At 39.5% G+C, this 27,215-nt stretch overlaps 2 protein-coding genes across 3 annotated transcripts; one reads left to right on the forward strand and one right to left on the reverse strand.

Annotated features, from left to right (window-relative positions):
• Positions 1 to 1,733: 1,733 nt before the first annotated feature.
• Positions 1,734 to 10,474, reverse strand: desi1a (desumoylating isopeptidase 1a). The gene is made up of 6 exons (XM_087809879.1): positions 10,313 to 10,474; positions 10,147 to 10,168; positions 8,729 to 8,798; positions 6,157 to 6,266; positions 5,963 to 6,085; positions 1,734 to 3,366 (listed from the first exon to the last, which is right to left on the reverse strand). The coding sequence occupies exons 1-6, from the start codon at positions 10,401 to 10,403 to the stop codon at positions 3,276 to 3,278; spliced, it is 507 nt and encodes a 168-aa protein (XP_087666005.1). The 5' UTR covers positions 10,404 to 10,474; the 3' UTR covers positions 1,734 to 3,275.
• A 5,857-nt stretch (positions 10,475 to 16,331) lies between these two features.
• flii (FLII actin remodeling protein) lies at positions 16,332 to 26,723 on the forward strand. Of its 2 annotated transcripts, none has more exons than XM_087808961.1 (31): positions 16,332 to 16,451; positions 17,294 to 17,404; positions 17,791 to 17,862; positions 17,956 to 18,036; positions 18,243 to 18,490; positions 18,566 to 18,669; positions 18,739 to 18,914; positions 18,992 to 19,149; positions 19,247 to 19,331; positions 19,720 to 19,867; positions 20,895 to 21,025; positions 21,123 to 21,233; positions 21,332 to 21,436; positions 21,502 to 21,681; positions 21,758 to 21,840; positions 21,992 to 22,066; positions 22,175 to 22,258; positions 22,353 to 22,524; positions 23,009 to 23,116; positions 23,572 to 23,763; positions 23,838 to 23,936; positions 24,025 to 24,114; positions 24,180 to 24,319; positions 24,379 to 24,616; positions 24,674 to 24,828; positions 24,974 to 25,034; positions 25,149 to 25,277; positions 25,335 to 25,441; positions 25,503 to 25,608; positions 25,846 to 25,911; positions 25,986 to 26,723. In XM_087808961.1, exons 1-31 carry the CDS (start codon positions 16,389 to 16,391, stop codon positions 26,118 to 26,120), a joined length of 3,813 nt encoding a protein of 1,270 aa, XP_087665087.1. In that variant the 5' UTR covers positions 16,332 to 16,388; the 3' UTR covers positions 26,121 to 26,723. The 2 variants fall into 2 exon arrangements, with proteins under 2 accessions (XP_087665087.1, XP_087665088.1); XM_087808962.1 differs by having other exon boundaries at positions 21,126 to 21,233.
• The last annotated feature ends 492 nt before the right edge of the window (positions 26,724 to 27,215 follow it).

Genomic DNA, 27,215 nt, shown 5'->3' on the forward strand with positions numbered 1-27,215 from the left:
ATATTTCAAATCTCATCAAAGTTAATTTCACTTTCACATAAGCTGTCTTTCAATATCATCAACCCAAAATCAGAATCTGCCCAGAAAGGAGCTAGAAATGCAGTTTCTAAAATAAGGGAAACATTGATGAAAAGGGATGATAGGATTTTAGATAGAAGGGCGAGTGACGAGCAGCAATGATGAATGCAGTGCTGGAGCAGCGAATGATACACACTTTGATGACTGTTAACAGAGGAGCACAACCAGTGTCACACAGACAGACACCAGCAGAGATGAAGCTTAACTGGACATCTTCCTGCTTATTGAGTGTATTTCCAATCAAATTCAGAGACACTGTATCTGATGTAAAAAGATTTGATCGTGACGGCGAAAAAACAGTGAAATAGGATTCTTCCAAAAGAGAATCCTTGTTGATGAGAAAAGGGGGAGGAAACGCTCGTTCACAACTGTCCTGTGTGTAAAAGTCCTCCATCGACTTTTGCCAAAGAGAGAGTCGCGCAAGATCAGCATAAATAGTTGTGAAAATTACTTTTTTACCACTAAATAGCAGGAGCTGAATTTAGGTGCTGCCATTCACAGGCAATGCCGAAAGCAGGAAGTACATTTTTATTTTTATGAATTATTGTCTGTATTGCTTTGTATTTCTATTTGGAAAAACAATTTCCCAAAAGAGACTTTCTGAGGGATCAATAAAGATCTATCTATCTATCCATCTATCCATGCATCTATCCAAATGTTCATTTTAATGAAGCAACTGGAGCTCAGTTGTCTTGGTCGTCATCCAAATACCTGCATTCATAGGCTAGCTCCTAGGCCAGCTTCGGCTTTATCTTCGCCTAAAATGATGCAACTAAAGAAGTCGACAAATTTGTCGTGATTTCAGATGGAGAAGAACTTTATCAAAGACTGCACCATAGAGGGTCATAGAGAAGACTGAGTAAGAGAGTTAAGTTTGACATTAGTTGCCCTTGTTGAATGAAATCATGGGAAGTTTCATCCCTCACTTTGGTGGTTCATGTAAGAGCTAAACTGAACAAAGAAAACAGAAGTCACCTCTGTGTGTCACGGGCTGGCAACCTCAGCATGGAACAGCAAGCGGTCTGTGTGACTCACTAGGTTTTGTCGCAGAGGTGCTCCCACGCTCTCAAATTTGGCCCTGTCAGATTGTCTCCTTGAAGTTTAAAGAGGAAGTTAACGTTACCCATGTGGACACCCATAATTGCGTGACTAAGTGAGCTGACTAAGCTATTTTCCCTCAGGGATCCAGGGCAGTTGTGGATGCACCTTCCTGAAGAGAGGCAGAGCTCACATCCATCTGCTCAACAGTTTTTCATTCATATTGGGAAGTTTACCTTCATGTGCTTAACATATTTTAAATGTACATATCTTGTCCCTTAAAACAATTAAGGAAAAATGAAGTAAAAACACAGATATTCACTAGTTCGCTTCAAGTTTTATATATTTCAAAGTGACACAACAAATGTTGAAAAGTTTATTTTTAATGTCATGATCACAGCTTTGAAAACCTAATCTACAGTGTTTTATACATAATTCCATTATATTTATTTAGTTATTAAGGAATAATTCTATTCATTTTTTGTCTTTTGGTGGCCCCTCATACAAGTCCTAGTATATTAAGTGGCCCCCCAAATAAATGCAACTGCCAACTATTGATAGTATTAATAGGAATAAAAGAGAAATGCTGCCCTCTTGCGTCAGTAAACGTACAACACTAACTTGATACAATTTATTCATTCTCAAACACAGTGAACGTATCTGGTGATTGTTAAATATTATGTAGATCAGTATTAGAACCTTAAAAGGTCACAATGTCCAGAACAACAAATGAAACCCCAACCAGGTTATGCAGTCAATGGCTTTATGTCGAGGTACAAAATCATCACAATGATAAACATGTTGTTGTAAGAATGTGGGTAATAAATTGTTCCAATACATTTTTTTTTTAAAGTTAGATTACAGGAAACACCGGAAACAAACATCAACAGAAGGAAGACTGGTAGCCTAGTATAGTTGAATGTCAGTAGTCAGATGAGGAGTTAAACTTGAAGAAGGCCAGAAGAAATCCAAGTTTTATTAGAAGCAGTGAAGGGGTCAAAAAATAAATAGATGTAATCTGCTTTGAAGTTATTGTGTTAAAAAACATTTGTGGTTTTATCTGCTTGGTTCATAAACTCAAGATGAGAATGCTGCAATGTGGTTCATGCTCTGGATTATTTAGGATACGTTTTCTATCAAGTGCCCCGTGTAAATAACTTAAAATTGATAAATTGACTGCGTCATGCCTTAAAAGGCATTTAAAGAGTCTCATTGGTTGTGATATGAGCGGCAGAGTTGAAGGCACAGATGTGTTATTCAAACACACTCTGTTAAAGGACTGGTCTAGGGTCAGTTGAAATCTTAGAGCACCAAATCTGTAACACAGCAGCACATATAGCAAATAGAATAATAAAATATGGCAACTAGGTAAAATTACATAAAAAAAAAAAAAATACACTGCGAAACACTCATCATGCCAGAAGCCTGGTAAATAACAATACAAATCATTATAAATAGAAACTATTTTAGATACACTGTTCATTTTATACTTTCAGGAAAATGTACATGGAATGAACAATAATTTAACTTTGAAGTTAGGACAGGTTCTTGAAAACAAATAATGAAGACACAAATAAAAGTACATTGCTTATAAATAGGAAGAATTAATTCAACTATCAAGTCGTGATAGTATCAAATATTCAAATACACTCAAGTATTATTATATGAGCACCTTACTTCATATTTTTCATGATTTCAAACAAGAATGTACTCACTGTAGTGTATGACAGATTTAAACGCAAGTTGTCATTTAATACAGACAAGGAAAAGTTCTAAACCAGAGCCAATGGTTAGGCAATTAATAAGAAAAATTTAACTAATCCAAAATCGTTTTAAAAAGACAAGTTGTTGCGAAAATTGAAGAAATGTCACATTTTCATTGCTGAAACTGTCCATCAAAGAGTGGAATACTTATCCTGATACTTAATTGTTATGGGGATTGGAGTAAAAGCTTTAGACTAGTTGAAAAGATACTTTGTCATATTAATTTACATAATAAATAATTACTAAATGATATATAGGTTTGCATAAACATCAATGTATGCTTGTTCAAATATTATTATCCGTTGATTTCACAGCTGATCGTCACCAGAAACATCTTACAGACAGATTACAATGAATGTAACCTGAAGTCACTCAATGCATCTGCCGATTCTCCTTCAGTTATTTCTTCCTCCGTTAATGATGTTACCTCCTGGGGGGGCGATGTGGATGGAGTCCAGAATGGGTCGCAAAATTTGTCCAAATGGTCTAGAAGAAGAGGTTTGATCTTAATCATTATGGAACGATTTCATACCAAATTCAACCAAAAAGTTGTAGAATTGGGACAATCTACTCTTCTCACACATACAGAGGGTAAATTCATCACTTTACAAAAGCTTAAAGGATAACTTTCAAGACACTTATACGCAAAATATTCCAGTTTGTGTTATGATAAAATAAGTGTCATTCTTTTGCTTCAGTCTAATAGAAATCCATGTATTCAATATCCGTTTGTCATCCCCTGACTGTTCACATTATCCCACTTAGTAGGTCTAGCACAGGTTTCGGCAAACCCATTATTTTTTATAGTATATTTGTCAGCAGGTCAGGTAGTTACAGGCCTGAGCATTATTGTAAATAAGATACAGTTCGATAGCAAATCACTGAGTTTTGAATGTCCATTTATTATGTTTTCTGCATTGTTGAAAGCGAAATACTTATAATGATAACTAGGATATATAAATCTTGGTCTATATATAACCTTTGCAGTGCTTTACACAAGAACATAGTTACAATCAAAACATGCCTCAATTCAACAGGATAAACTGCGGTAAAAATACATGATAAATCTTAATGGTTATTTTTTCATACATAGTTTGTTTATAAATAGCATTAAGGAAAACAAAGTAGAAATTAAAAGTCTAAAACTATCTTTTAAGAGGTCATTCGATTTTTCCTTTAAAGAGTTTTAAAGCACTATGATTTTGACTTACAGGTACACCTAAAAGAATTATAATATCATGAAAAAGTTTAATTTTTTTGTTACACATTTCAGAATATGAATTAATATATTATATAGATTCATTACACATAGAGTAAAACATTTATTACTTGAAATTTTGATAATTGTGGCTTATAGATAATGAAAACCCAAAATTCAATGTCTCAGAAAATTAGAATATTACATAAGATCAATTAAAAAAATGATATTAAATAAAAAAATGTCATGCTTCTGAAAAGTATGTTCATTTCCATGTAATCAATACTTGGTTGGGCCTCTTTATGCATGAATTACAGCATCAATGCGGCGTGGCATGGAAGTGATCAGCGTGTGGCACTGCTCAGGTGTAATGAAAGCCCAGGTTGCTTTGATAGCAGCCTTCAGGTCATCTGCATTGTTGGGTCTGGTGTCTCATCTCCTCTTGACAATACCCCATACATTCTCTATGGGGTTCAGATCAGGCGAGTTTGCTGGCCAATTTAAGCACAGTAACACCACAGTCATTAAACCAGCTTTTGGTACCTTGAGAAAACACAGTGGACTAACACCAGCAGATGACATGGCTCCCCAAATTATCACCGAGGTCCCAGGGTCTGGAGGAAGAGTGGAGAGGCACAGAATCCATGTTGCTTGAAGTTCAGTGTGAAGTTTCCACAGTCAGTAATGATTTGGTGAGCCGTGTCATCTGCTGGTGTTGGTCCACTGTGTTTTCTCAAGGGCACAGTCAACACAACCATCTACCAGGAAATCTTAGAGCACTTAATGCTTCCTTCTACTTACAAGCTTCATGGAGATGCCGATTTCATTTTCAGGCAGGACTTGGCACCTGCCCACACTGCCAAAGGTACCAAAAGCTGGATCGAGGACTATGGTGTTACTGTGCTTGATTGGCCAGCAATCTCACTTGATCTGAACCCCATAGAGAATGTGTGGGGTATTGTCAAGAGGAAGATGAGAGACACCAGACCCAACAATGCAGATGACCTGAAGGCTGCTATCAAAGCAACCTGGGCTTTCATTACACCTGAGCAATGCCACGCGCTGATCACTTCCATGCCATGCCGCATTGATGCTGTAATTCATGCAAAAGGAGGCCCAACCAAGTATTGAGTGCATGGAAATGAACATACTTTTCAGAAGTATGACATTTCTGTTTAAAATATAATTTTTTTCATTGATCTTATGTAATATTATAATTTTCTGAGGCAGTGAATTTTGGGTTTTCATTATTTATAAGCCACAATTATCAAAATTTCAAGAAACAAATGTTCTAAATGTTTTACTCTATGTGTAATGAATCTATATAATATATGGGTTTCACATTCTGAAATGAGTAACAAAAAATATTAAACTTTTTCATGAAATTCAAATTTTTTGCTATGTACCTTTAAGCTATTGCTAAAGAGAGATTCACATTTAAGAAAAGTAAATGGTAAGATAGATATATTATTAAAGTTAAGTTCACCCAAAATTTAAACTTCACTCCGCCTCATGTCGAATAAGGGTTGGGATTATTTTCAGACTAATCTTTTCCTTTTTAAAGTTATAGGCAAAAATGTATATCCATTTTATTTATTTATATTTTTAAGGGCCAAACCTTCTCCAAAAAGACACTTGAAACATGCATATTACTCCATGCTGCTCGTCTGTAGTGTTCATCTTGAATTGAAGCCTTGACGAGAAGAATTGTTCCAAAAAAACAAGTCTATGTTTTATGCTCTATTGTCTACACTGGAACCCTTAATCGATATGAGGGTGTGTAGAAAATGACTGAAGTTTGAATTTTGCGTGAACTAACTAAATTGTGCAGCATAAAGGATAAACATGTTTATCTCCGCTCATTTTATAATTCAACCGACTTACGTGGAAAGGACCTCAGATGGGAGGTCTGTGATGTGGGACGGTATGGAGCTTCCCGTAAGGAACTGAGACACCTCGTTGGTGAAAGTGTTGCAGTTGTGTTCGAAAAGTCGATATGCGTCACCTCTGAGAAGACATTTAAGATGAAAAGTAACCAATACGATTTCTCTGAAAACCAATGATTTCACAAACTAAACCTGTATGTGCTTTCGCCCAGTGAGGAAAGGTAATCCATGAATATCTCCTCGGATACTTCAGTCTCGCCGAGCTCCACTATGTTGTCTGGAGGGCCAAGCATTGTCCCACCCTTTAAATCACAGATTTATAATGCTAGTTTTAGTTTAAATATTACAAAGGAGCATAGTTACTATGTTTTGGTAGCTCAGAATCAGAATCAGAATCCCTTTATTGTCCCGCAAGAGGAAATTCTTTTTAACAAACAGCAAGAGCAGTATACCAGAAGAAAAATAAAACACCCAGAAATAAAATATTAAAAAGAAAGAAAAAATCTAAATAGAATAGAAAATAAATCTGTACTATATTATATACACTTTTAATCATATTTACAAAAATAACAAGAAGGTACAGTTAGATAATTATCTGGCTGTGTTGTTATTGTGGAGTCTGATGGCAGTAGGGAGGAAGGACCTGCGGTACCTCTCCCTCACACACCGAGGATGGAGCATCCTATCACTGATGGAGCTCCTCAATGCCCTCAGTGTGTGCTGGAGAGGGTGAGACAAGTTCCTCCTCATGGAGCCCAGCTTGCTCCGTATCCTCCTTCCAGTCACTTCCTCCACAGGATCCAGGGGGCGCCCTAGGACGTAACCGGCCTTCTTAATAAGCCTGTCCAGTTTAGCCCTATCCTTTGCTGTCATGCTGCTCCCCCAGCAGACCACACCGTTGAAGATGGCAGAGGCCACCACTGAGTCATAGAATGACTTCAGGAGTGGCCCCCGGACACCAAACGACCTCAACCTCCGGAGCAGGTAGAGTCTACTCCGCCCTTTTTTATAAAGAGCAGCAGTGTTATCCACCCAGTCCAGGCGGTTGTTGAGGTGAACACCCAGTAACTTGTAAGACGTGACAATCTCAATGTCCTGTCCCCGGATGTTCAGTGGTGAGGGGGAGATGGAGGGACACCGCCGGAAATCCACAATCAACTCCTTAGTTTTGTTGGAGTTGATCTGGAGGTGGTTTTCCAGGCACCAGTCAGCAAAGTCCTGGACAACTCCCCGGTACGACCCGTCATCCCCGTCCTTAATGAGGCCGACAATGGCGGAGTCGTCCGAGAACTTCTGCAGCTGACTGGTGGGAGAAAGGTGTTGGAAGTCTGCAGTGTACAGTGAAAAGAGGAACGGTGCCAACACTGTTCCCTGGGGGACCCCTACACTGCACAGTACAGTCTTCGAAACACCATCCCGGGTCCTCACAAACTGTGGACGGTTGGTGAGGTAGTCCACAATCCAGTCCGTGAGATGAGTGTCCGCTCCAGACAGCTCCAGCTGCTTCTCTGGCAATGATGTCAGAAGCTAGTTGCTTACAACTAACGAAAAGTCCTTAAGTGAAAATAAAAGATGATTTTGCTGACAGATCTACAGCTGCCAAGTCTATCAAACTAAACCTTGGAAACCTTGGTGTTGTACTTGATAAAGACATGTCTCTAGTGCAACACTGCCAAAAAAAGTTACCAAAAACTGCTTCCTTCAACTGAGGAAAATCGCTTATTGTAACAGTTTACTTACTTACCAACTTAAACAAGACGGATTTGTCTCGCTTGCAGTTAGTACAAAATGTTGCAGTGAGAATTCTGACCTGCTCCAGTGGGAGGACTCAGATTTCCCAATTCTTATAGCTCTACATCGGCTGCCAGTTTCTTACAGGATACATTTTTAAATTCAGATGTTAACTTTCAGAGCTATTCATGGTCAGGCTTGCTCGGGCTCTGAGGTCTGTGGATCAGAATCTGCTGATGGTTACAGACACACACACGCTTCCAGAATAGAGAAGAGAAAAACACTTCCAGGCTGTTGCTCCTAAGCTTTAGAACAATCCTCCGCTCCTTCTGCGTTTAATGGAGTCTACTGACTCCTTCAAGAAACATCTTGACCAATTTTTTTGTGCAGGCTTCTTCTTAATTTTCTTGGGGTTAGGGGATATTTAAAGTTGATACATTTATATGTATTTTTAAATGTGTATTGTTTTGTTGTTAAAGTGCCTTGTGACCCTGGTCTGTGAAAGGCACTTTATAAATAAAACATACTTATTTACTTATTACCCGAAGCTTTTGCAATATTAAATATAAAAAATATAAAGTTTTTGTTTATAGTTGTAAATTTCCTACAGAGGTAAACATTTTTTTGAATATAATCCAGACATAATAATGGATTTAATAAGAAGATTGTAGAAACTACAAAGCACTGAGACTGCATGTCCATGTTACAGGTCATAAGAGTTTTGTCTAAACTATGAAGAGAATAGATAAATATCTTGTGGCAGGAATAATGAAAAAAGAACCATAAATAAGAAAGGGTATTTCATTTCTTGAGCATACGTCTATCGTTTTATTTTTGTGATATTTTTAATTTGATATCAAATTACAAAATGTTGAATATTTTGGTTGCATTTTTGATTTTTGATTGTGAATGCAGCAATTAGATATAATGAAGCAGCTTCTTCAGTCTCTAGTATTGTTCATTTTTTTAATTTAGATCTAAAATAGTCTAAAACAATAGATCTAAAAAAGTTGTTTCAGTGTGTAACACTCACAGGAGGACAGCTGGAGATTCCCTCTCCTCCAAAGAAGAACTCATCACCATATGCCACTATCGCTGTGTGCCTGTATCATCAAGAAGAGCAGAAAGGAAGTATATTATAGTTTAACATTGTGGAAGAGGTGATGTTTACAGGTGCATCTGATGCACAATGCTGACCTCCTGTGTCATCATTTATAATTATACTAGAAATATAATGATCTCGACTATTGATGATCAGTTGGAATATATTTCTACTGACATTCAAGTCAGAGATTACACACGGTGTTGTAAATTCAGCCACAACAAACCATCTTCACATTTGTTTCAGGGTTGATTTATCAAAGTTTTACATTTAAAAAAAAGAAGAACATATTGTTGCATTATTTTTGCAGACCTGCCAAGCATCACGCTTTAAGAGTGACAGTCACTCATTATTCGCCATTCTCAGGCCACACTTGACATTTCTTACACTTGTTTTTTTTTTCTTTCAGAATAATAAACCAGTATTTTGTGAGTATAAAATCTAGCCAAACATAGAAGGCATCGTGCAATATTAACCAAACAGAAGCTACATAAGGTAGATCAGGGTGTCTCTAACTAGCTTTCCTAACACAACAGCACTTGATCGAGTCATTGTAACTTAACAACATTTTAACACAACAGAGCTGACATCGTACTGCGGTCAAGCCATTGGTCGCTCGAGTTCCTCCAGTCATGGGCTGCACTTTAATCTGGAGTGTTAACTCCACCGTAAATTCCCCAAAATCCATTCAAATGTAAGAAATAAACTCCCAGTTTTCAAACTTAGAACAGCGCATCAGTGCATTGTAACCTTTTATTATCATCATCACACTCTTAACTGTTTTAACAAAAAAGTTAAAACAGTTAAGAGTTAAAGAACATGCATGTTTTTTATTCATTTATTTATATATTTTTTTAAATTGCACCATACCTATGAATTGTAAAAACTAATTTAGTTTAAGATTTCCAAATTTTTAATAGGTTTCAGGTCATTTAAAATGTGAAGTTTAAGATGTGATAAATCCATACTTTAAATGTGTTACAATTGACAATTGATCTGGACTACTATCCAAAAATATATAACATTCTAAAGTAGAATTTTAGAGTAATTGATCATTAAAACGTCGTATTTAAAAGCTTTGCTGCGTGCAGGTCATTGACAATAATAAGTCAGATATGATGCTATAAATGAATTATGATACCAAGTTATTCTAATGTTTCAGTTCTCTTCCGGAGGATATTGACTACTATACCATAAAATTTAAGTAAATGTATCATTTTAGTAAAATAATAATCATCCTAATTTGACTACCTTGGTACTATGACATTTCCCTTTTGCCGAGCACGTCATGACACTCATATCTTGTTATTTTCTCGAACTTTGTAACTGATTGTCGTAAGATAACTTACCAAATGCCGTCTAGTTGCTTCCCTGTTTGGAAAAAGAGAGACGCGATGAGAAAGATCATGTATATTCAGACAAGAAAGTCGTTTTTAAAAGTGGGTTCTAACAAGAGGATGTTTCATCGAGAGCATCGTTGGTAGAAAGGCTTTCACGAGGCCGAGCAACACTCACCCAACATGATAGGACTGAGGCTGCGCGCCATTCCTCTGGACAGGTCATAAATGTACAACTGGACGTTATATTTCTGAACATTTGAGTCCATTTTGGAAACAAATTCTTGCTTTTTTTTGCCGACCGACTGCTCTAAGGATTTTCCAACGGCACAGCTGACTGACTGACTGACTGGGCGGTCTCTGATGTCGTGACGTAGGTAAACACTTCCGAGGAGTTGACCTTCAGAATAAGATATGTTATTATTATAGTAATATTTTAGGAAAAATACGAAAATACATGTCATTGTTATGAGTGATCTTTTGTTAAGAACAATTAAGACATAGATGAAAGACAAAGAATATGAGCAGCATGTGACAAGTAACATTACCTGTAGGATTGTAGTGGGATCCTCCTCCTTAAAGGATGCACCATCACTGCAGTTTCAGCCTACTCCTCAAACACCTCCTACATGTCTTCATAAAATTGCCAGGTATCAGCTGTTGTCTCCACTTTGTCTGGACCAGAACCGCTCTGTGGTGTTTGCTCATTATTTGCCAATGTCTTGATAAAGTTTGTCTTCAAAGAAAATACAGTAAATACTAGCAAATGACTCATTACCTTGAGACAATTTCCATCAATGAAGTGGTGATTGGTTTACAATCCTAAATATTCTGAGCTTTAATGTGAAAGTTACAATGTTTTTGTTTAATGATCTAAACACATTAAATTGTACAATTCTTTGATTGACATGTACAGCAGCCAATCAGAGCTCCCGCCTTATCCACTGAACGCACTGCAAAGTTCATATGTATCGAGAATAAAAAGAGCAAAACGTGCGACAGTCATTTTACGCAATTCAGAAAAACGGTATAGAATATAAGCTTGTTTTTTTTAAATAATATATCGAACAAAATAATGCGCGTTTGATCCCTTCAGGTCTTCTCTACGAGAGTCACAGAAACATGACGTCAGTTCCATCAAAGTTAAGCTGCAGGTTCAATGAAAGCAACAAATGCTGGTTTTCCTCATGTGATCACGTGATCGAGGATACATCCTTAAAACATACTTTTATTAATACACCATCACATGATGACTATTAAATTACCTTTATCTCACGAATATAATAAGAATACGCTGAAACACGTTAAACAGGTGCAGGTGAGCCACAAATTATAATGACTCTGAGAGACGATCAGACAAAGCGATGATGATGTGAAGTTACTGGTTATCAGTTGTATTCCCGTTAAACTTCATCTGAAGATGTTTTAAATTTTAAATAATCCACTTGTGCTACACTGTGATTCATATCAGACATGTTTTAAATTAACAAATATAAACTGTTAGTTTGAATTCATGTTTTCATTTGTTTTTGTTTTTTCATGATCACAGAAATGGAGAAATTTAATTCTTGTGCTTCATTTAAATATGATCGGCATATTGAAATGGAGGCATGGAAAGGGATGAACCCGTCTGAATTCTTTGTTGATTTTTCTTACACATGAATATTTTTTGTGCACCATTTGGGTTCGAATGAATGACCAGTAGGAAATCAATACAATTCTTAGTACATATGAGTCTGAACTTGTCTGCAGTGGAGGATGAGATTTAACACAGGCTGACACTTAAGACAAGGTCTCATGGACATTTTTGGAAGTTACTCTCAGAGGAAAAGTATCTTCTTATGAGTAAATATGCTCCTCACGGACTGCACTATTTGAATCTAGTTATTTATGTAAGTCAGTATTTTTATGAAGATGATTAAATCCACACATCCTTCCATCATGACTGATTATCAGTCCATTCACTTCATTCAGTGCAAGTCATCTGAGTAAAGTGTGTTCTTACTTACGTTGAGCAAATTTGATGAAGGTAGATCTTTTGAACTCGACAATTATAAAAGTAGCTCGCGAACCGAAAAAGTGTGAGCACCCCTGCTGTAGATGAATAGATAGTAAAAATACATCCATTCAAACAAACATCCATAAATACATGTAAAAACAATCAAATAAATAAATACAATCAAATAAATACATAAACAGACGTCAATAAATAATTCAAAAATTTGCCAACAAAAAGTAAAAGTTAATGTCAAGCATGAAGGAGAGATCTGTTCTGTAGTGCATGGACTCCAAATGCCCTTCACAAGCGCCTTCATACTTTTCTCTAGCATTGCTCCCACAGAGTCAACACTTTTCACCATCACAGACACACATTTCCTGATCAGCTTGTCCAGCCAGTTACTGTCTCTTGAGGCCATGCCTCCGCCGCAACACACAACCCCAAAGAACACGGCACTAGTTAGAACAGACTGATAGAAAAGGGTGCAACTTTTGACTGCTTACATCAAAATACCTCACCCTCCTCAGTAAGAAGAGTCTGCTCTGACCCTTCCTGTACAACGCATTTGCCTGAGTTGACATGCCAGTCTGTGATCCTTGTATGACTGGACCACGTAAATCACCTGTCCATTTACTGTGACCGGCTGATGAGAGGGACTACTGCAAAAGTCAATGATCATCTCCTTGGTCTTGAACGCGGTAAGGATCAGACCATTTATCTCGCTTTAGTCCGAGAAAGCAGCCACCAAGTCACTGTCCCCTGCATCATCCCCTCCCTTCACACATGCCATAACAGCAGTATCATCATAATACTTTAGTGTGTGGCATATTGGAGAGTTTTGTGCAAAGTATGCGGTGTAAATTGTGAAGAGATAGGGGGAGAAAACAGTAACCTATTGCTCAGGACAATTCCAGACACACTCTTACCTAGTCTGACATACTATGGCCATACATTGAGGTAGTTGTGGTATCTAGTTTCGCCCTCAGCAGGAGAGGCTGGATGAAGTTAAAAGCACTGTTGAAGTAAGTAAGTAAGTAAATTGTATTTATATAGCGCTTTTCCAGACCAGTCAAAGAACATCAGCCTCACCTAGCCTCCAGTCCCATGTTCTCTGACTTAACCAATTTGGTTTGGTGTTTGTAATCGTCCCTGCACCTCAAGCCATTGCCCCACACTACAACTACACCAAGTTACCAAGTTTCTATTTCTGTTTTTCTTGATCCTTCTAAGTGAGTGACTTTCTGGTAGAAGTTTTGTTTATAATAATAATAATATATTTTATTTATATTGAACTTTATATTTGAACACAAATTTCAAAGTGCTACAAAGTAGAAGAAGATTAAGAAATTAAAAGTTTTTGTCAGTATCTCTTCTCTATTCAGTTTACTCTGTTATCATGATGATGAATGATGAAGCCAAGGAGAGGCTGAGAGACTGCTTTGAGTCTACAGACTGGAGTGTGTTCTCTCATGGTGATGACATCGACACCTTCAATGACCATTCCACGGATTACATAAAGTTCTGTGAGGACAACGTCACACCGACTCGCAAGGTGCGGTGCTTTGCCAACACCAAGCCATGGGTGACCCCTCAACTTCAAGTTCTGCTGAACAAGAAGAAGAGGGTGTTTGCTTCAGGGAGCAGAGAGGAGCTTAAAGAGGTCCAGCGAGAGCTCAAGAAGGCGATCAGGATGGCCAAGGAGGAATACAAGAGGAAACTGGAGGAGCAACTGGCGCAGGGCAACACAAGGGATGTGTGGAAAGGCCTGAAGAACATCTCAGGTCATGGCCAGAGTGGAGCCAGATCCACAGCAGGGGGAGACCAAAGATGGGCCACAGAACTTAACCAGTATTTCAACCGGTTTGATCAGGGCCCCCCTCCCCCCTCCATCTCTGCCCCCCACTCTTCACAAAGCTGTTTTTCCCCTGCTTCAGCCCCCTCCCCCCAACAGTTCTCACCTCCAAGCCACCTTTCTCCCCCCCAACACGCCCTACTGCCTCAGCTGCCCAACCCCCCACAGCCCCTCTCTCTGTTACATCTGAACAGGTGAGCAGAGAATTATGGCGACTGAAGATCAGGAAAGCTGCTGGACCAGATGGACTCAGCCCCAAACTGCTCAGGGGCTGTGCTGATCAACTTTGTGAGTTGGTCACACACATCTTCAACCTGAGCCTCAAACTGGAGAAGGTCCCGGTCCAGTGGAAGACCTCCTGTGTGGTTCCGGTTCCCAAGGCGGTACACGCGAAGGAGCCGAGCCACTTCAGACCAGTCGCCCTGACCTCCCATCTGATGAAGACCTTGGAGAGGCTGGTACTCCGCGAGCTACGCACGACGGTGAGCTCTGCGTTGGATCCGCTGCAGTTCGCCTACAGGCCACAGATGGGGGTGGACAACGCCGTCATCTACCTGCAGCACCGGGCACTGACTCATCTGGAAGCCGCCGGTAGCACTGTGAGAGTCATGTTTTTTGACTTCTCAAGTGCTTTCAACACCATCCAGCCGGCGCTGCTAAGGAAGAAGATGGAGGACGCAGGAGTTGGGACACAGCTGGCAGCATGGACGATGGACTACCTCACCAACAGGCCGCAGTATGTGAGGCTGCAGGACTGCAGGTCTGAGGTGACCATCTGCAGCACCGGGGTGCCTCAAGGGACAGTGCTGTCACCTTTCCTTTTTTCCCTCTACACGGCGGACTTTACCTATGACTCCAGCAGCTGTCACCTCCAGAAGTTTTCTGACGACTCGGCCATTGTGGGCTGCGTGTCTGGGGGGGGCGAGCTGGAGTACAGGTCAGTCATCAAGGACTTTGTTGACTGGTGTGAGAGCAACTACCTTTGCTTAAACACCGGTAAGACAAGGGAGATGGTGATTGACTTCAGGAAAAAGTCCCCACCACATCAACCGGTGAGCATCCAGGGCTCGGACATTGAGCTAGTGGACAGCTTCAAATACCTGGGTGTTCACCTCAACAATAAACTGAACTGGTCCACACACATCAACGCCGTGTATAAGAAGGGCCGAAGTCGCCTCCACCTCCTGGGGAGACTGAGGTCCTTCGGAGTGTGCAGACCACTTTTAAGGACCTTTTATGACTCCGTGGTAGCCTCTGCTATCCACTACGCTGTGGTCTGCTGGGGAGCAGGCAGCACGGACCGGGACAGGAAGAGACTGAACAGGCTGGTCACGAGGGCCGGCTCTGTCCTGGGCCACTCGCTGGACTCGGTGGAGGAGGTGGGAGAGAGGAGGACACTCTCCAGACTATCCTCCATCAGGGACAACGCTCTTCACCCACTGCACCTGACCGTGGAGGAGCTGGCCAGCTCCTTCAGCGGCAGGCTCAGGCACCCCCAGTGTAGGACGGAGCGTTATAGAAGGTCCTTCATCCCAACTGGTGTCAGGATATTTAACTCTCTACTTTAAATATCCTGATGCTAATCCGTAGTGTGTTTTTCTTCTTGTGTGTTTTTTATTTATTTATTTTTTTCCCGTTTTTATTTCTATTTTATTTTATTTTATTCTATTTTATTTTGTTAATAGTGTTAAATTTCTAATTTTTGTAAATAATTGTATATTCTTAAGATCGTTTTTATTTTATTTTGTATTATCTCTTTTATTATTTCTTTTTCCTTGCACTTTATTTTTTAAACTGCGCTGTTGTGAAAGTGTGTTTCCCCTCTGGGGATGAATAAAGCTTTTCTATCTTCTTTTCTATCAAACACAACCACAACTTGTTCTTGATCTACCAAGGCCACACATATACCAACAACAACACTGACACCCAGTGATAACAAAACATCACTGATTGTCACAAGTAAGTAAGTAAGTTATTTCTATTTATAGAGCGCTTTTCTGGACCAGGGTCACAAAGCGCTTAAAAAATCAAAACAATACTCAATATAATATATACTTAAAAGATCAACAATTACTTAAGTTAATGCACTTGCTCAAAAAGGTTGTCCACCACTAGTAAACAACGTTTACCTGAATTAAGTGTTTTGTTTTTTTAAATGTACCGATGTTGTGCCGATCGGTGAATATTTTAATATCTTTAATATTGTCTTTGCCTGGTTGCTGGCGGCGTTAGAAATGCCATTGCGTAAGCGTGTGTGAATGCTGTAATTGTATTTATACTGTACTGACACTCCCTACCAATAGGTGTCAACACCGAGTTAGCAAGTTTACAGATGAAGAAGAGAGTCGTCTACCTAGCCAGCAGTGTCACCAAAATAGACACAGCAGCTGATACCAAACAGAAATGGCTGCCACTGGAGTTCTTCCCTTTATACGAGGGGTGGACCTCAGCGGAAACGATTTTAAGGTATGTGTTTTTGAGTCTCCGTTGTGTTATTACATTTAGATATATCGCCCGACGACAACAAAACAACTTATTATTCCGCTAATTTATTTACTTCTAAATTTACGATGAAATGCTATGTCGTTAGCTATAGGCGTTAGCCAGTTGTTACATTTTGACATTGGCAAGTAGACTCCAGTTTAAAATGACTAAACAAACGATGTTTTTTACTTTATAATACTCACTCCCTTTATTTAATTCTCGACTTGGGTTAAAGGAGGCATACACGTCCAACGGCATCGTAGCTGCCAAGCCCAAAATGTTTACCTAACAACAATAACTAAAATAAGGTAATACTGTAATGAAATGGAAATTCCTCTGCAGAAGTCACAGATTGCCCTAAACTCTATCAATACTCTATATTATATCTATGTTAAAACCTACTTCAATTGAGTCATTAAGATTGCTGACAGGACTTGGCCATAATAACCAGTGAGATAATGTATTGTTTTTGAAACTAGGGACAAGTTAGGGAGAAACTCATGGCTGTGTAGGTCGTAGCATGCAGGTCGACTTGATTGATGACACACTGGTTCGTTAATTGTTCTTTGTTTAATTGTTATTTATTTAACTATACGTTTTTCTGTAAATAACTAATCAATAAAACCCATACGAATGCAAGCACCTATTTCTGTCTACTTTACTTTGTCAAACTTAATTTACTTTTAGTAACTGATGTTATTAATACTAATGTGGTATTGCCATACAAGTCCATCTGAACTTGTAATTAAATGCAAAGGATCACAATGTGAAATATTAACATCCAAAAAAGTCTGTCTTTCATCAACCATTTCTCATATCTACAGGGTGGATACTTTCCAGAGCATGTCAAATGTATGAGCAGTCTGCGATGGCTAAAACTGAACAGGACAGGGCTCTGTTACCTGCCAGAGGAGCTTGCTTCACTGCAGAAGCTGGTAAACATTTGTACAATGTATTTCTTATAGTGATAGTTGCATTTCAAACAATCTTGTAATGATAAATACATTAGAGGACCACTGGGCATCAAATGTATTTTATTTAACTTGTTCTTAAAAGTGGTAACCTATAAATAGTTTAATTAGTTAGACTTGATGTGATAAAAAGGGTGCTCGGTTTTGTTCCTTCGCCATATCTTTGATAGGATTATCCTTCCATGAAATAAGGTTAGTTTCTTATCAGGAAGTTGCCCCAGAGACTGCTGTTTTGTTTTAGCATTGTCACCTTTGATGAGGAGATAAGAAACATGTCTCATTTGTGCCAGTGTTTTTCCATTCGTTTTTGTCGATTGATTGCACAAATCAAACTACATTTTCATGTTCAGGAGCATCTGTCAGTGAGTCACAACAGTTTGACAACATTACATGGAGAGCTGTCCAGTTTACCAAACTTGCGGGTAACTACAATTTAAATCTTCAAATGCAAAGATATTGTTCATCATGTTTATTTCTTTTTGAAAAGTATATTTCTTATAATTGTGTTACTACAGGCGGTGGTAGCAAGAGCCAACAACCTAAAAAACTCTGGTGTACCCGATGACATCTTTCAACTTGATGACCTTTCTGTACTGGTACAATGCAAAAAGAAAATTAAAATATAAATGACATTAAATGAAACTTTGGATCGCACACTGATGCTTTTATTTTAATTAGTGAGGATTTAAATACAATTCAAATATTTTTCACAGTAGGTGACACAAATGCCCTTTAGTTTGTGGGTGTAAATAGAAATGTTTCTATAATATGAACATTCTAAATCCAATTTTCTTTGCTGCAGGATTTGAGTTACAACCAGCTGTCTGAGATCCCTCGGGACCTGGAGAACAGCAGAAACATGCTTGTGTTAAATTTGAGCCACAACGGCATTGATTCCATCCCAAACCAGCTGTTCATCAACCTGACTGACCTGCTGTATTTAGATCTGAGTGACAACAAACTCGACAGCCTGCCTCCACAGATGAGACGTCTGGTCCACCTGCAGACACTTATTTTGAACAACAACCCTCTGATGCATGCACAGCTCCGGTATGTTTTTATTACCATCCATTGTTTCACCGGTTGTATCATAAAAACACAGTTTATTTATAAACATTGAAACAGCCAACTGCCTGCCATGGTGGCTCTGCAAACACTTCACCTAAGAAACACCCAGAGGACACAGAGTAACATGCCAACAAGCCTGGAGGCTCTGACACACCTGGCAGGTAATCAACATTAACACTTTGTGTAGATCCATTTGAAAATTCATCTTCAGTTTTTTAATCTTTCCTTAGATGTCGACCTATCATGTAACGACCTGAGCCGGGTTCCTGAGTGCCTATATTCACTTGGTAGTTTGAAGAGACTCAACCTAAGTGGCAACCAGATCTCTGAATTGTCCCTCTGCATTGATCAGTGGATACAGCTCGAGACGCTGAACCTCAGCCGGAACCAACTCACTTCACTGCCTGTAACAAGAGAATCTACTACAAAAATCAAATTTGTTTTATTTAAATTTAAATTAATCTCTCTGCTGTGATATTCTAGTCTGCAATCTGTAAGCTGTCCAAACTAAAGAAGCTGTACGTTAACTCAAACAAACTGGATTTCGATGGTGTTCCACCTGGTGTTGGCAAACTTTTTAGCCTCACTGAGTTCATGGCTGCAAACAACAACTTGGAGCTCATCCCTGAAGGTCTCTGCAGGTGAGTTTAATACTTTGACATGTTTTTTTCATAGAGTATATATTTTTTTGGTTTTGGCAGGGTTTGTACAAACAACATTTTATGTAACATATTTTAGGTGCGGCAAGTTGAAGAAACTGGTGCTGAATAAAAATCGACTAGTGACATTGCCTGAGGCAATCCATTTCCTGACTGACTTGGAGGTACGTCTTTAACATAGAACACAGATGGTCATCAGTCATTCAGTCAGCCATCTTCTGCTTTCTACATTTCCTTCAGGGATTGTCCCGGCAATCAGCCATCTATCCTAAAAATCTTTCCTCGTCACAACACCTTAATGCCCTCGCCAAATCCTTGTACCGCATTCTTAGAAGAATGAGAAAATGTCAAACTTTAAAATAAAAACAACAGATTGACTTATTTATATTAAATGTTTAGGAAAATGCCCATCACAGGACAAGAAAATGATTTCATTTTGAAGAATTAATCACTACTTCAATGTTTCCAAAAATTCAATTGGTCATAAAAAAAACGATTTTATTGACTAAAGGGCAATGATAATCTCTTGCTCGATTTAATATCTGTTTCCAGGTTCTTGATGTGCGTGAGAACCCTAACTTGGTCATGCCACCGAAGCCGGTCGACAGAGCAGCAGAGTGGTACAACATAGACTTTTCCCTGCAGAACCAGCTGAGACTGGCCGGAGCATCACCTGCCACGGTGGCTGCTGCTGGAGGAGGTGTGTACAATAAAGTGTAAATGGTTGCATCCTCACTGTACCATTCCATGTATTTAAAGTGACAAATTGTAAGCTTGAGAAACTTCAGAAAATACAAAACTATACTTCATAAGACAAGAGGAAAAACATGTACCAGCAAATCAGAACATTTCTGTTTTTTTTGTTTTTTTTTGTGTAAGTTTTAAAGTAGCCTGTCTATGATATTTGTTTTATGTGTAAGCTGAACGCAACTCATGATCAAAGTTAACCCCCAAATTATTGTTGCTAGCAGCAGAAGTGAGTCAACTATTGGGTTTTATTTTATCATTTGTTCGGGATTGTCAGACTAGTAGAACCTCAGTTTTGTCTGTTCAGTTAAGTTCAGTTAAAATAAATATTTGAACCCCGACCACAGTTTACTTGAGCCTGTTGTGTAGCTAGTCTCTAATGCCTCAACAAAGTTGTCGATGTCAAATTATGAATATACAATGAGTCCCTTGCCACACTAACACTAGAAATTGTACTGACGTCTGACAAAACAGTTTTCTTGCATTTGATTATGGCACTTTTAAACAGACATCTTGCAGGAATGCATCCCCCTGTTGTGCTAAAACAGCTAAAATAAATCAAAAGTTATTCACTTGGATAGTTAAGTGTTTTATTTCAGTCCTGTAAGCTAGTACGCAATCTAATGCAGTGGGTGCAGGTTTTTGTTCCAACAAATCAAGAGTACACCTTTTCACCAATCAGGTGTCTTAGGAGAGCAATCAGTCAATTATCTGGTTTCAGCTGAAACCTCATAGATTAAACTGTTTGATCAGTTGAATCAAAAACCTTGACCAGCCTGGCCCTTTGAGGACCACCTTGCCCACCCCTGATCTAAGGTGTGGTTAAAGCAGTGAGTGGGTTCTCGTACATACTGAGAGAAGCCAATGGTTTCTAGCATGTAATTGAACTCGGTACCCAATCTTCCATTATTCATATCCATTTGCAATTGTTTTCAAAAACTATTGGTGACATTATAACAAAGCAAATTTCTTGTACCAAGGTTCCAACCCCAGAGATCCACTGGCGAGGAAAATGAGACTCAGGAGAAGGAAGGACTGTTCCCAGGACGATCAGGCAAAACAGGTTCTAAAGGGGATGAGTGATGTTGCACAGGAGAAGAAGAATCTAGAGGTAAAATCTTAAAAAGCAATATATTTGCCACATAATAGTGGTTGTCCTTTTTTCATTCTTCATTGAGAATGTGTTAATGGTTAAAAATTACTCATAGCAGGAAAATGGGGATCTGAAATATGGAGACTTGAAGACTCGTCGCTGGGATAAGAGCTTAGAGAAGCCACAACTGGATTACTCTGAGTTTTTCATGGAGGATGCTGGACAGGTAAAGTGCAATTTAATTTAGGACTATATGAAAGCTGTAAGTGATGCACCACCACTTGAAACAAAATTGTTAGGCCTCATTGACCTCTTTGTCAACAGGTTCCTGGAGTAACTGTTTGGCAGATAGAAAACTTTATTCCTATGCAAGTTGAAGAGACGTTTCATGGGAAGTTCTACGAGGCCGACTGCTACATCATCCTTAAGGTCTGACGCAAGACCAGATTAATTCATATTGTCACATTGTAAAAAGCAAGTTTTTGTTCCTACAGACATTTTTGGATGAAAACGGTGCATTGAATTGGGAGATTTACTACTGGATCGGTCAGGATGCCACTCTGGACAAAAAGGCTGGATCGGCCATTCACGCAGTTAACCTGAGAAACCTTCTAGGCGCAGAGTGCAGGACAATAAGGGAGGAGATGGGGGAAGAGAGTGAAGAGTTTAGTGCTGTATGTACCTTCTTAAGGTTTACATTTAAGAAATGAATCTGTGACGTTTTCACTGATGTGTTCGACTCATCAACAGGTTTTTAACAATGAAATTTCCTACATTGAGGGAGGGACAGCAAGTGGATTCTACACTGTGGAGGACTCAAATTACACAGTCAGGTATGTTCAGTGTCCCTCACATCTGTAGTGTTGCATGTTTGAGGAGCTGCCTCTGTAACACTTATGCAAAGCTTTTATGTCATTATTTGTCAGATGAGCACATACCTATTTGCTTAATTATTTGATTTCCCTTATGTTTGTGTATTAACAGGTTGTACAGAGTCTATGGGAAGAAAAACATTCGACTAGAGTCCGTACCATTAAAGGGTTCTTCACTTGACCCCCGGTAAGAAAATACAACAAATGTGTTGAAAAAAATGTTGTGTGTTGTTCAAATGCTCCTTTATTTATTTGTGCTGTGAGTGTTGAATACAAAAATTTCTGCACATGGCAGCTTTGTCTTCCTCTTGGACACGGGACTAGAAATCTTTGTGTGGAGAGGTGCTAATGCAACCCTAAGTGGCACGACTAAAGCAAGGTCAGAATAACGCAACAACGTAAACTTTGAGGACACATTTCCATAAACAATTTCAATTACACAGAAATACCTTTTAAATGTCCTTTTATGATAGGTTATTTGCAGAAAAGATCAACAAGAATGAGCGAAAGGGAAAAGCCGAGATCACAACCCTGATGCAGAACCAAGAACCGCCTGAGTTCTGGGAGTCGATGGGAGGACAACCTGAGGAGATAAAAAAACATGTGCCAGATGCTTTTACTCCAATCAGACCTAAACTCTACAAGGTCAGTCATTTCAGGTTGTGTTAATTATGTGTATGAAATTATAAATTGGCCTGGTCACATACGTTCCTACTCACATCTTACTTCTGTGGAGGTGTTGATCTGTCCTTTAACTAAAAGGAAGAACTTACTTCAGTGTTATTGTCAGAAAATTAACGTTGCAGCAAAGAGGAATGGATACTGATATGTTCTGAAAGGATTCATCTCGCTCTCCTGCTCGATCGAGACTGCCACGTGCTGGCCCTATAACATGTGACTATTGCTGATGTCAATACGGTTTCAAATGATATATCCATAAAATAAATCAGAAAAAGTCATTTGTTCACCATTTACTTAAAAACTGGAGAGAAAGTGAATGTCTAGACACTGCATCATCATTGTAAACATCGTCATTATTGTCATCATCTAAACGGAACAATGACCACCTGTATCTTGTTAACAGCAAATCACACAACTGGACGAGTCAATTTTTTTAATGTTTCCATAGGTGGGTTTGGGACTAGGCTATCTGGAGTTGCCTCAGATCAACTATAAACTCTCTGTCGAGCACAAGGACCACAAGATCAAACTGGACACCCTTCCAGAGCTTCGGCTGGTATGTTTGCGCAAGTGTTTTTAAATATTATCTCAATTACACTAGATATAAGAAATGTTCACACCACAATGATATCTACCCAAGGATTCAAAAAAAGATTTCAACAGGGACTGTTGGCATTCTTCTAGCCTAAATGACATGCATTAAATTCATTAAATTATTGCAGATTTAGTGTAACGTAATACATTTGAAAAATGTGGCTTTTTATTTTGTAAATTTGTTATAATTTTTTTACAAGTTTTTATTTTTAACTCGTATGTATTATTGATAATTCATTAAAATAAGTCGTAATTTTCGGTTTGTGTGCATTTTAAGGTAATCAGCAAATAAAACATTTGCTCACAGAAATCTTTTTTTAGGCAAAAAATGGCCCACAGGCCAGACTAAAACTAAGTGTAAAAGAAAATGTATTCTTTACAAGACAAATAATCTTACTTCCATTTACCTCGCCTCAGGTTCAGTCTCTGCTGGACACAAAGGGCGTCTACATCCTGGACTGCTGGTCTGACGTCTTTATCTGGATTGGGAGAAAGTCTCCCCGTCTCGTGCGGGCAGCCGCCTTAAAACTGGGTCAGGAGATCTGCTCCATGCTACACCGTCCCAAACACGCCAGTGTCACTCGAAACCTGGAGGGAACAGAGTGTCAGGTAGAGTCAGATTCAGAACCACAGCCAGAAATGTTTGGAAACCGTACAGTAACGCCTCTGTACTGCTCTCTCAGGTGTTCAAGTCCAAGTTTAAGAACTGGGACGATGTCCTGAAGGTCGACTATACCAGAGCAGCCGAGACGGTGCAGCAGACTGACAATCTGCAGGGCAAGGTTGGCACTTTAGCTAATAATCTCTCACACTAATGTGTGTTACTCATAAAACAAGCATGAAGACGAATGAACCTGTGTCTGCTCTCAGGTGAAGAAAGATGCGGAGCAGAAGGACCAGATGAAAGCCGACCTAACAGCCCTCTTCCTCCCCCGACAACCTGCAATGCCCCTCACTGAGGTCAAAAACGTTTGAAAGACTCACAGCTGTTTGTTAACCACTGCTGACGTGTGTCATCTGTGCAGGCGGACCAGCTTATGGAGGAGTGGAATGAGGACTTGGATGGGATGGAAGGATTTGTGCTTGAGGGCAAGAAGTTTGCTCGCCTGCCAGAGGAGGAGTTTGGTCACTTTTTCACACAGGACTGTTACGTCTTCCTCTGCAGGTGAGAAAAAGGAAATCACGGATCGTTGGATTTAGGGTTACAAACGTCTGTTGCTGCAGATACTGGGTGCCGGTGGAATATGAGGAGGATGAGGATGACAAAGAGAAGAAGCAAGGAGAAGGGGGCGAAGGAGGAAGAGGAAAAGGAGGAGGAGAAGAAGAGGAGAAGGGGCCAGAGGAAGACTTCCAGTGTGTTGTGTACTTTTGGCAAGGCCGGCAGGCGTCCAACATGGGCTGGCTGACCTTCACCTTCTCCCTACAGAAGAAGTTTGAGAGCCTGTTCCCAGGAAAGCTAAAGGTCGGTGCTTATCAAGTTACACCAATGTTCAAGTTGGTAACACTTGGTGATGATTAGGTGGTCCGGATGACTCAGCAACAGGAGAACTTGAAGTTCTTGTCCCATTTCAAGAGGAAGTTCATTATACACAAAGGGAAGAGGAAACAGAACACGGACTCAGCTCAACCGTCGCTCTATCACGTCCGTACCAACGGCAGTGCTCTGTGCACCAGGTGAGGACATAAACACACTTGGAATCATTTTACTTGGTGTCATTAGCTTTTTCAGCTAAAATTTCGAATTTGGTATTTTTTTAATTAAGTGCTCTTGACCCACTCTAAATCATAATTTCTGTTTTATTTTCTTATCTCTTCTCAGAACCATCCAGATCAGAACAGACTCCAGCAACCTCAACTCTGAGTTCTGCTTTATCCTCAAAGTTTGTAGTTTTTGTGTTCGCACTGAAATAAATGTATATTTAGCCAAACAAACGCATATTTTAACGTGGCGAGTGAACAATGCAAGAGTGTGCTGGAAGATTCTTTCTTTTTAGGTTCCATTTGAGAGCACCGACAACCAGGGCATTGTCTACACCTGGGTGGGTCGAGCTGGCGACCCAGATGAAGCAAAACTGGCTGAGGACATCATGAACTGCATGTTTGACGACACGTACAGCAAGCAGGTGCGCGTCTCCGCATCCAAGCTTAAAACTATACGACTGACCTTTGTTCTCTCCAAGGTCATAAATGAGGGCGAGGAGCCGGAAAACTTCTTCTGGGTGGGCATAGGCTCTCAGAAGCAGTACGATGAAGATGCAGGTTACATGAAGTACGCTCGGCTCTTCAGGTCAGTGTTTCGCCGGCTAAAGGTTGCCAGTAGGCTCCGAGTTCAACCAGTCTCTCTCCAGGTGCTCAAACGAGAAAGGTTACTTCGCTGTTTCTGAGAAATGCTCTGACTTCTGTCAGGACGACCTCGCTGATGATGACATCATGTTGCTGGACAACGGCAATGAGGTAATTTTTGTCGTCTCGCACGAGCGAAACTCAACATTATGACCTCATCCTGTAGATGGTTTTCAGTTTTCCAATTGAAATTGGAATGGCTGATCTACACAGACCGTATGAATAACTATTTAAGATGATAAGAAATGGCTCAGTCAATAACTGTTGAGTATATTTGCTGTACACTGTAAACCAGTTGAAAATTGTGCTTATAATGATGTCTCACCTTTTCTTTTCTTCCTTTGTTAGGTTTACATGTGGGTCGGTACTCAGACAAGTCAGGTGGAGATCAAGCTGAGTCTCAAAGCCTGTCAGGTAAGAACAGCTTTTCTTTAGGCTGATGGTTCATCGCGTGTCACTCGTCTGACCATCCTCTTGCTCTGCTGCAGGTTTACATCCAGCACATGCGCTCCAAAGACACGGAGCATCCCAGGAAGCTGCGGTTGGTGCGAAAGGGAAACGAGCCACACTGCTTCACACGTTGCTTCCACGCATGGGGAGATTTTAAAACGCCACTTGCTTAAATCTTGTGTGGACAAATAAGAAGTTGTCGCACTGCCATGTCTGTTTATTCTACAAGAAAAAATGTATTCTGCTCAACTATCGAAGATTACGCATTATTCTCTGCATTCTTTTTCACAACAATAGCCAAATTGTATCTCTCAGAAATAATCAGGGAATCGATCATGTCCTTGGGAAGATCTAGTTTTTATAGCGGCGAGTAAAAATGTCCCAGTTCTAAAACTGTATAGATGCTTTATCCCAAAGAAGCAACTCCTCTGACAGCAATTTACACTTCAGTTGAAGCACTCATGTTTCCATGTCTTTTCTGTTCAGAGTGTGAACATCACACTGATCAGCATGCTGTTGGCTTGTTCTGATGTGATTAGGTGACGACCAGACTCATTGCAATCAGAACTTGTCTGGATTCAATTTCCAGCACTTTAGAAATTTACAAACTCAGAGATGTATTTTCAAAAACACTGTTGCTCAGTTTATTTCAGCAGCCTGTTATTGCTTCTTCCTGCTTGTGTGTTCCACTTCTAAATGAACTTGATCTCCTTGCCTCACCCGCAGGTGCTTTATTAATGTATTTTATATCGGAATAAAAGTCACATCGGAAGGGTTTTTTTGTCTTTTCAATGCATATCGTAAGGAGCTCATTAAGTAAGTAAGTAAGTAATGGTTATTTTTAAGTCTTTCCAAATCAAAAAGTTAACACTGTCAAACCTGCATCAGAACTCATTGAGGCATAAATACCTCCAGAAACGAAACCTATGAAGGGCCGTATAGGACAAATCACTAGGTAAGTAAGTTCTTGCCTTAAGTTAGCATTTGGGTTGTGGTTTGCAGAATTCAATAAATGTTACATCCCTCCCTAAAGGTTTGCCTTTTCCACATTTAATTGCCATTTTATAGATTTGTTCATTTTTAAATATTTTATTTAAGAAGTCACTTTACACTTATTTTGCAGGGATTTCAGAAAAAAAAATCGTATTTTTCTGAATCAATTGTCTTAGATTACCGTATCTATGGTCAGAGCAAACCACCTCCAGTAGAACAAAAATAATCCTATTATTTTAGAATAATTTGAACGTACCGCTGTTGTAAATGGGCCT

Source organism: Callionymus lyra, chromosome 15 (genome assembly GCF_982586985.1).
Source record: "Callionymus lyra chromosome 15, fCalLyr1.hap1.1, whole genome shotgun sequence".
Classification (NCBI taxonomy): domain Eukaryota; kingdom Metazoa; phylum Chordata; class Actinopteri; order Syngnathiformes; family Callionymidae; genus Callionymus; species Callionymus lyra.

Coding starts and splice junctions, on each gene's coding strand:
- desi1a (XM_087809879.1), bottom strand. CDS start 10,403: ATGGACTCAAATGTTCAGAAATATAACGTCCAGTTGTACATTTATGAC. Junction 8,799..10,146: donor AAGCAACTAGACGGCATTTG/GTAAGTTATCTT, acceptor TTGATGATACAG/GCACACAGCGATAGTGGCAT. Junction 3,367..5,962: donor CCATCTGAGGTCCTTTCCAC/GTAAGTCGGTTG, acceptor CTCTTCTTCTAG/ACCATTTGGACAAATTTTGC.
- flii (XM_087808961.1), top strand. CDS start 16,389: ATGGCTGCCACTGGAGTTCTTCCCTTTATACGAGGGGTGGACCTCAGC. Junction 23,764..23,837: donor TGGAGGGAACAGAGTGTCAG/GTAGAGTCAGAT, acceptor CTGCTCTCTCAG/GTGTTCAAGTCCAAGTTTAA. Junction 25,278..25,334: donor ACGACACGTACAGCAAGCAG/GTGCGCGTCTCC, acceptor GTTCTCTCCAAG/GTCATAAATGAGGGCGAGGA.